Here is a 9,608-nt window from a genome sequence, read left to right on the forward strand (position 1 = left end):
CAGCTGATATGACAGCGAGTACACATTGTGTGTGAACATAATATCCCAAACCCAGAAAACACTAGGAGGAAAGTAGCAACGGTGAAGTTTGCTTAAGATGACCATCAACTGGATTAAACAGTAGCCAGGGGATTACCAGGAGACACCTGAGAGAAGTCAGCCTGGAAACAMATCCAAAAGCAGCTGGGAGTGCGATGGGGGAGCGAGCTGGGAGTGCAAAGGGGAAAGGAACAGAGCAGCCACCCACATCAGGACCAGCACTGCCAGAAGCTGCCTGCTGGTGCTGGTAGGTGCTGTGAGCAGCCCGAATCCAGCTAGCGCGCTGGCACTGTTGGGGTGCAACGCGTAGGAACCCATGCCTTGGGATGCCCCGTGACTYGTGGGGTGCACGCTCACCAGCTAGTCTAGGGGTTTATCTGTTGCATTGCCTYCATGGATACTAAATGTGTAGCTCTCTGATTGCCTGTTAATGATGTGCCGGTAACGAAGGCTGCTTTGATGGGGCCGGTGGGCCAGCGGAGGCCCCTGCGCCCATTCTCGACGTGGTGACCTCACAAACCCCGACGTCACGGACACGTCCCCGGTGGCCCGGGCAGCGCCTGGCTCCTGCTCATCCCTCATGTCAACAGTGAAATCAATTCAGCTGGTGCTGCCCGAGGACAAGGTGTACCTGGCAGGCTCCAGCATAGTTGGCCAACTGGTTCTGAAGCTCAGGAGCACCCTGGTGGACCCTGTGGTGAAGGTGGAGCTGGTGGGAAGAGGCTAYTTGGAGTGGAATGAGGAAGAAAACCCCCATCTGGACTACAGCAGGAGCACTGTCTGCAGGAACCAGGCTGTCTACGTCTCCAAAGCACAGAATTTCCACATAGACGGTAAGACGCAAGCACCGGTTAACTTAACAGTGCCTTAATGTTGGACTAGTGAAGACAGGATCAGGCCTTTTCTAGTGTGAAGGAAGTCTTCCTTGTGCCAATGCCCATGTGCTCCATTTCTGTCTAGTGGTATATTCCTCCTCAAATATAACAGCAGGGCCTCAGGATAAACTGCAGCATTTTGGTAGGGGAAATAGTATTTCAGAGTGTGAGTAGCCCCCAAGATCTGTGCTGTCGTTGTGCAGTGAATGATGGTTGCACAGAAAGCTACCAAAACCTGCCCAACAGCAGACAGAAAACCTCTAGTCACAAACACATCACTGAAGTATTCTTTGGTCATCTAAACCACTTACCCGCAGTTTCTTATTGACTTACATACCACTGGGGATACAGGCTTTGTTTTATTTGCAAATATAGTAAAGGTGCACACATAAACTCGGAGTTAGCCATTAAAATTATAGGTTTATTAACAGAATAAAGCCAGTGGGACGCACTGATAACTTAAATGTATTTATTTGCAGACCAGTGAATTATTCCAGGAGGTGCAATAGCGGTTGGAAGTCTCCCAAGATGTGCACTGCCCTTCCTCACCCTTCTTTTCTTAGGATCTGTTGGAAATCCTGGAGATCTTGTTTGCAGATCACAGACTGAAAGTCGCTGCCCTAGATTAGCTTAGTACTGAAGTTAGACTGTGGTGCCAATGCACAAAAGCTGCAGTGGAGCTACAGTGGTCTGGCTTCATTTTCTCCCAGACTACCTCGCCCAAAGATCATTTTCCCCTTTCACGTGCGTTACAGCCTTAGCCTTGACCTACTGCAGCGTGCAATCTCTTCCTACAGACAAACAGATGTTACAGCCCTGATGGGGGAGCAGGGAGAAATAATTTTGGAAGAATCGTGTTTGCTATTATAAGAACAAGGACCCATTAAGCATCTCAGTTCTGGATCTTCTAGGCTAAAGTTCAAATTAGTGTTGTCTAAAGACACACTTCAGTCCATGTTCTGTCACCTATACCTGTGCCCTGATTTTCAAAAGAGTTGAGCCCCCACATCCCTCAAGATTTGCCTGTGCAGGACAGTTTAATAATGGATTTTACTACAATTATTCAGACTTTATGCTCCCTTTTCCAGCATTTTCATATTTTCTCTAAGAAAGAGTATTTTAAAATATGAAAGATACAGACCTGGCCCTTCTTACCATAAGTACTCTGTGCCCCCCACTGAAGCTGCATATGAGAAACRTATTGACTAGGTTGCTGCTTGTGTCAGCTTCTGACACTCACAGTTGCTCTTATGCTCTTGACAGCAGCTTACTGCCTGGTATTTGACCTTACCACATGCCCTACTTTGGTCCCATCTTATGTCCACGTAAGAAAGGCAGATACTGAGGTGTGGGTGCCTAGCAGATACATTTCTTGGTAACCCTAGCAGCCCCTGTCACAGCATAGGAAGATAAGGATTGTCTAGATCGCTGACTGCAGCCATTTGTTGAATATGACTAGCAACATCTCTAGGAGTATTAGAGCCAGAAATGAAAAAGCCAAGTTTCACTGCTACCACTGGTAACTGCCCTCATCAGCAGTAAAAAACTCTGGTGAGAGTGAACATYAGCCAGAGACTCCCCTGCACTACAGGCTGTTTCAAGCTCTCCACGCACTGCCCTCCGTGTCAGTCACACAGAAACACCATCCCTCAGGTCGCTCCTACTGGCAGCCTACTTGCACTTTCTCATAGCCACAGCCATCATCTTCCTAGCCAAGAAACACCAGATGGAGCTCTTTTTGAAGTAGGTAACAAAAATAACTTACCTAGAAGTGACTTAGATTTCCCACTGTGACTGCAGCTTCCAGGCTTTGCTGACCGGTAGACGCACGGTGTCCCTAGGTTCCTCCAGGGAGTTAACTCTTGGGAGCACCCTCCCGCCTCTGCAGCTGCAGGGAAACTTCCTGCAGAGGAGCTAGTTCTGTCACATGGTTCAGGGGAATAAAGTTTGGGGAGGCCACAGAGGGACTGGTTCTCCTGTGCAATGGGACTCATGTCCACCAGCAATCGGGAGGCAGGGCAAGTGAGTGCACCTTCACTTCCAAAGTGAACTCCATGAGACTGATTAAGGCCACTGTCAGTCTTATTCCGAGGACCTAAGCAGGAGGTTAAGCACAGTTTTGCGAGAGTCTCTTTAGAGGTGATGCAAAATAAGCCAGAGAAAACAGGCTTAAAGGAAGCCGTACACACACTGGAATAAGTACTTGCAAGCATTTTTGCACTAACCAAAGGCTGACCCACTTCAGCTCTGCACACACAGCCAGGCTCTTAAGGCCATACCTGCAGCAGAGATGAGGAAAATTGAACTTTTCAGCCAACCCACACACTGTAAAACCTGTACTGCATCCTACACCCCTTTCAGCTGGGGCTACAAGACAGACCACTCACCCCAGGACCCAGCTCCAGATCATTCCAGGAGGGGAATACTGGTTTCTTTCAAGGTTAAACTGTACATCTGCTCCGACTTGAAAGTCTTCCCTTCTAATAAAACAAGAACTTGCCAAAATAACTTACAGAGAGCTTGATGTAACTGAGACAAAGCCCTGAGAATTTCAGGTTTTTACAAACTGTCAGAATAATACTGCAGAATTATATTGCAGTTATCCAAGAGGCTGATGAATTTTCATGTCTTCCCTATCAGATTGTTTTAGGTATTTCTTCTCTTCAGAGTTACAATCCCAGCTGACTGAAAACATCGTTATGCCAGCTGGTAAATCCCCCGCACTGTGAGGAAACARTAACTGGGCTCTCTTGCCAGTAGGAATATCCAGTTTAGGTTATTAAAACTTCAGGCATTGTAGAATTCATCTGCAAAGGGATGAAGTTAGCAGGACAGAAGTCTAAAAATGTCACATCCCCTAGTAATACTGTTCAAAAGAAAGTTTTGGCACAAAGTATTAGGAGGAAAGAAAGTCCAGGTTTGGACAGTCAAGCTGCCAGCAGATTCATGTGATTAAAACAAATAGGTCTTGGATGAAGAAAAGTCAAGAGCTGGTCTTACGTGGACAAAGAGGACCATATTTGTCCCTGCAGGGGAAAATATTTCATTGCAGTGGAACCTCACCCACATAAAACTGAATTTGATTAAGAGGAAGTAGAACAGAAGCAAAGATATTAGAAGGAACAGACCGTGATTTTCCTGTCTCATAGTTTTGCAAAGAAAGGGTCAAATGTTATTTTTATTGTAAACAGGCTCTTTTGCACAGGTGAAATAAAATGCTGGACAAAAGACTCAGATCCTACGCACTGCTGTGGTTGACAACGAGAGTGGAAGAGTGAGAGTTATTACACAGTTTTACTCCCTAGCAGCCTATTTGTGCTTGTTTGTGGCACTCCATGCCAACARGTCAAGGTCCTGACGAGTTTGGGAGGAGCTGCAGGTTTGCTGCCCTCATGACAAGGTGAGGCCGATCAGCACTCCTGCAGCCAGCACCTCGTAGGGCCTTGTAAATCTGGCACTTGACCTGCAGAGGAGATTCACAGTCCATCTCGTACCACACCTTTTTGGCACTTTTGGTTAAATACCAGGTGCTAAGGACACGTCAGATTGTAGGAGAAACATCGAGGTTTCTGGAAGGTGCAAACATTCTGTGTATTTAAAAGGCTCCTGGTAACGGCGCGTTGTCTGGCTTTCAGATGGCTGGCTGGATTCTGGGGTCCACACCTTTGACTTCCACTTCAGCTTTCCTCCGGAGCTTCCTTCGACATTCACTAGCAAAATCGGCCTCATCTCATATTTTATTCAAGGGACTTGCAGTGGCCGTGAAATTGTTTTAGCTAAAGAGAAGAGATATTTATTATTGCAAGGAACCTTTGGCAACCATGGAGAAGATGTGAAAGACATGGTAAGGAGAACAGACCAGCTGAGATGGGGACACACAGAGCTGCCCCCTGTTTCAATCCAGAGCCTCAATTTTCTACTACTTAGTGTCTGTGAAATTTTAGCTCTGAGCTGAACCTTCTTTCTCCTTTTAGTGCTCAAAYGACACCTTCAATATGTTCTACTCTCTTTGTCCTAAGGCTCGCACCAAGATGTTTCTTTACTAGCACATAAGGTGCATTGTAAAAGTTCAAAAATAATATACAGGGAGTGCTTTAAGATCCAGGATGAGAGAAGTATGAGGTTATTCTCCTTCTTTGAAGTCTAAGCCCTAGAGCAACCTTCACATCAAATAATAAGTCCCTTCTTTACTTAGGCACTTTCGTTCTACCTAAACTCGCACAGTCAGTCACGGGCCAACACAAACATACTAATTTTAACCATTTTGTGGCCTCCCTCTAAATTTAGGTGTGGATAGTTAAAGGTGATAACGTTTACATGTGCACATGTGTATCATTGCACAGATACTCAAGACGACTGTGACCATTCACCCATGTCATATTCAGTGCAGCAATGAATGTTCTCCTCTAGGTGGACAGCAGGGCCCATGGGGAGGGTTGAGCAACCTCAGCTGCAGTACTGGGAATTTCTGCATGCAGCACTAGGGCATCACCTTGTATCCAGCAGCAAGGGCTCACTGTGCTTTGCCTTTCCTCTCCCCACCTCCGTGCAGGATCCATTGGTGGTGGAAGCTAGGAAGGATGCAGTTTATCTCTGCTGCTTCAGTCGTGGCTCTGTGATCCTTCGAATTTCCCTGGAGAAAAACGTATTTTCCCCTGGTGACAGCATTGTCTTCATGACAGATATTTCCAATAGGACTTGCAAGTACATTAGAAAGGTAGTTTTTGCGGTGCACTGCATTGTCTTGTACAGGGGCTTCAACAGCAGGGGAGAACAACGCTCCTTGGAAGACCGAAGCGAAGTGACGAGGCTGGAGTCCCAGACAAACACAGCCCCCTTCCAGGTCATGCGAGTCACCAGCACACTGGTTCTGCCAAAACCACTGCCTGTCACCAGTATGCTCACAGGAAATGAAATCATGTCATTCAGGTATGAGCTGGTAGGAACTTCCAATCTCCCTTGTACCTCATCCACCATGGTGGGCAGGGTGCCCGTCATCGTAGCAATACCTGAGAAATCCTCCGGGGAGCAAAGCACGGAGAATTCATGTGAAAATGAGGTTGACAACAGGGAGCAAAGCACCGAGAATTCATGTGAAAATGAAGGTGACAACGGGGAGCAAAGCACCAAGAATTCATGTGAAAATGAAGGTGACAACTTAGAGAGGAATGCCCTTGACAGAGACTTTTCTGAGAAAGACCCAGAAACAACTGAAATCAAATCCAGTGAATAAAGGATTTTTCTRTGAAATTCATGCACACTAGCTATCTGCTTTCACTGGAGAAGCCTGTATTTGCAGAGATGCTCCAGTGATTCCCAAAACAAGAGGGCTGTAGCTAGCCAAAACCCAAGGTCAAGGAGACATGTAAAGGGACCATGTGGTTCTATTAAAATCATTCCTGATGACTGGATAAGGAAAATCAGGAGACTCAGTAGAGGCCTAGCCAGAGGACATATTTTGCATGCCCAGAGAATGGGTATTCTTCTGTCCCAGGAAAAACAGCCTGCCCCAGCCTTACCTAAACATACAAAGCAGAGGTGCAGACCTCAGTGTAGGGTGTGTGCGGAGAACCAGAAATTTGAAGACCAGCTGCACAATGAGCCACATGAGCAGAGAGCAGCCAGGAAGCTGGCACCTGCTRGCTGCAGGGCAGGCAAGACCAGCTGAGGCATGAGGGACCTTCAGGAGCTTGTGTATCGTCTTTGCTCTTCCTTGTGTCTACTCTGGGAAGGGGTGAGCATGGCGCCCTGGCAGATTGCTAGTGCAGTAAAGGCGATAGGAAATGAGCAACATCCTTCCCAATGCAGTGGATCAGCACTTACAGGTGTTGCCCTGGTCCCCAGGCGGAGGATGCTGGGCCCTGAGGCACTGTAGGGTGAAGGGCCTGACACTGGGGACCCAGCATAAATGTCCTGCTCCTTCAAGTCCTCTACACACGTGTGTGCTTTCCTCTCAGTGGAAACCCAAAGGAGACTGGGGTGTCCCAGGTGGGTGGCTGGAAAGGCCTGTTCCACTAGGGACCCATGCAGCACACAGGCAAGGTGAGCAATTGGGCATGATGCAGACCACAGCAGGACGGCAGAGGAGTGGGCTTGCCTGGCTGCAGCATTTGTGCAAAGGTTGTGGAGTTACTGGGGGCAATGGTGCAGCAGTGCCCAGTGCCACAGGGCTGGTTTGCTCTGGACAGTGATGCTCTCTGGCATGCATGCTTCTCTGCTGTCTCCTGCACCATTGCCATGCTCACAAACCTCCTTTGAAACAACTAACTTTATCTTGGTTTTGAGTATACACTATTTAGAGACTAACAAGGAACCGTATCAGTGCAGAAGATGACTTGCTCCGGAATCACAGGGCATGCTGCAAGAGTGCCAAGCTTTCATACTTTGACCTCTGTCACTGCAGCCACACTTAAGATACCATAAGTTGTCTCATTAATAATAATCACCAGAGTTATCACATGGAAAGCACCTGCCACTTACATAACGTGTGGGAATTATAGCATCTGTTCACTTTCTGCTCTGCCACGTTACAAGTCACATGAAAGTGTGTCACTCAGATGCTTCTGCTTTACTCGTTTAGGTGATGAAAGGTAACCTGCCTCGTGAGACAGTCACCATCAYTGCTGCAGCTGGCCTCCTTAGGCACTCTGCTTCCATGAACAAACAGACAGTGAGCATCACTTGACACTGCAGCTGAGAACAGGGCCCACCATCCAAGTTTAGGCCAAACATTTGGAAAAACGTAAGGCCTGCTTCTTGGCTCTGGTCCCTGCAGGAAACCATGTCGTTAGATGTTCAGAGGACAAATAAAAATACATGCTTTTCCCTACACACCAGAACCCACAAAAGCCACCCTATAACACCTGATAAGCAGCTTAAGATTCACTGCAAGAGACAAAACCCTTTAAAGCTGCAATGTGCTCTCAGAACAGAATAAGAGATCGAAGTAACCACCAACGCTCTGCATTGCTGGAGAATTCGTTAGGTTTCCAGGTGATGCTAGGGAGTGAAATGAGGACTGGTAGAACATCCTAAATAAAACATAAGATGGGAGATGTTAACTTAGCAAAGGGCAAGGATAAAGAGTACGTGTGCAATTCAGATGTGGAAAAACCAAAATGTTCCTGATGATTGACTGTATTCCTTAGAATGGTGTGGAGGAAGCTGGTGTCTTTGTCTTTGGACAACATTTGGGTGGCCTTTTGGGTGATACTGTTTGGTTTCATATGAGAGATCCCAACTGCCAAATGCTCCAGCACCACAACTGGAGAGAATAATGCAGCTGAGCTTTGGACAACTGAAGCCAAAGCCAAAGCTAGGGGCTGCTTTCACCACCAGCTACATTAGCAGAGAGGGACCAGCTGGAATGAGATTACTTTCACAGGTGAAATGAGGTGGTGGGGAAATCAGTCAAAGGTTGTTAACTTTCCCCTTAGTGGAAGAACCAGCAATACCTGGAAAAGTCAGTCTAACAGAAGTGTTTATTTAGATTTAGGAGGTAACTTGAAAGGACAATATTATTCAATAAAATCTGGGTGTAGTTTAATGACAGTATGTTGTGTTTGAGAAACTGAGGTTAAAAAGACTAAMGTAAAAACCTGGCCATCATTACTGTTAGGACAGAAAAGATATGAGGTATGTACGGGCCCTCCAGGTGAATATATTATTCAAATAAAGTTTAACAAAGCAATAGTCATGAACAAYATTCTACTAGGATATCACAGTCTCACAAAGAGATCATTTTGGGGAATGATGAAGGGTCACGGGAATTTACAAAAAACAGGAAACCTTTCAGGCACTCTAGGTGCTTTGGAGAGCCTCAATACAAAAACCCAAATGAGAAGCCTTCAAGCCCAGCTCCAAGTTTTAGTAACRTTTACAGGCACAGCAACACACTCAAGCAGGGTTATTTTGCAAGAAGGTGTGAAAGCTATAAAATCTGAATTATAAWTGGAACAAAAATCGTTTAATGCTGCTACTATGGCAGCTTGCCACTACTACAGCAGCTTTTGGTTGGGCAGGAGCAATAAATGATTCCTTTAAGAATTTAACATACTGTAATACAACAAAATCAGATTGTTTGACCCATGATTCACAGTGGTGCAGTGTTAAACCCAACAGATACATTACACAACAAGTTGATATGATTAGTTTGAGCAATATGAGATGTATGGGGATAGAAAATGTCAATGCCCATAAACAGTATTAAAAGCAAGACCCAGTATCGATGTGTATTGGGATTTGATTTTGGTTCAAATGTCAGTGTCTGAAATTATGGCAGGAGTCCTGCTTATGTAGGAGTAAAAATCAGAGTTTGTATTACAGACAAATGGGCRCAGTATTAAAGGCAAAGGGTGTAGGAATGATGTAAGATGATGAGTGTAACTGCGACAAATAGAAGAGGTTTTGATGGACTTCTGACCCCKCCACTGAAAGAAGTAATATTCAGCATAGACACAGGTCTGTTGGTCCGGATGCAGTGATTCGTTCTTACAGGGTACTGTCAAGGCAGGTGCCAGAAGAGCCATCCGGACAAATGCAGCTTTTAAMCGGACTGCCAGGGACAGGGCATGCTTGAACGAGACTTAAGATCTCTTAATTGTGTTTTGACCGGGGAAAGKGATGGCATTTGCATTTAACAAGATTTTTTGCAAGTACTTTTGAACCCACAAGTGTGAATTGTAGCAGAAGCTG

The 9,608-nt window shown here is 46.1% G+C and overlaps 1 protein-coding gene across 1 annotated transcript; it reads left to right on the forward strand.

Annotated features, from left to right (window-relative positions):
• The first annotated feature begins 619 nt into the window (after nucleotides 1-619).
• Nucleotides 620-6,147, forward strand: ARRDC5 (arrestin domain containing 5). The gene is made up of 3 exons (XM_085318543.1): nucleotides 620-872; nucleotides 4,550-4,758; nucleotides 5,467-6,147. The coding sequence occupies exons 1-3, from the start codon at nucleotides 620-622 to the stop codon at nucleotides 6,145-6,147; spliced, it is 1,143 nt and encodes a 380-aa protein (XP_085174669.1).
• The last annotated feature ends 3,461 nt before the right edge of the window (nucleotides 6,148-9,608 follow it).

Source organism: Rhea americana, unplaced genomic scaffold (genome assembly GCF_003343005.1).
Source record: "Rhea americana isolate MKP2758 unplaced genomic scaffold, rheAme1 scaffold_54, whole genome shotgun sequence".
NCBI lineage: Eukaryota > Metazoa > Chordata > Aves > Rheiformes > Rheidae > Rhea > Rhea americana.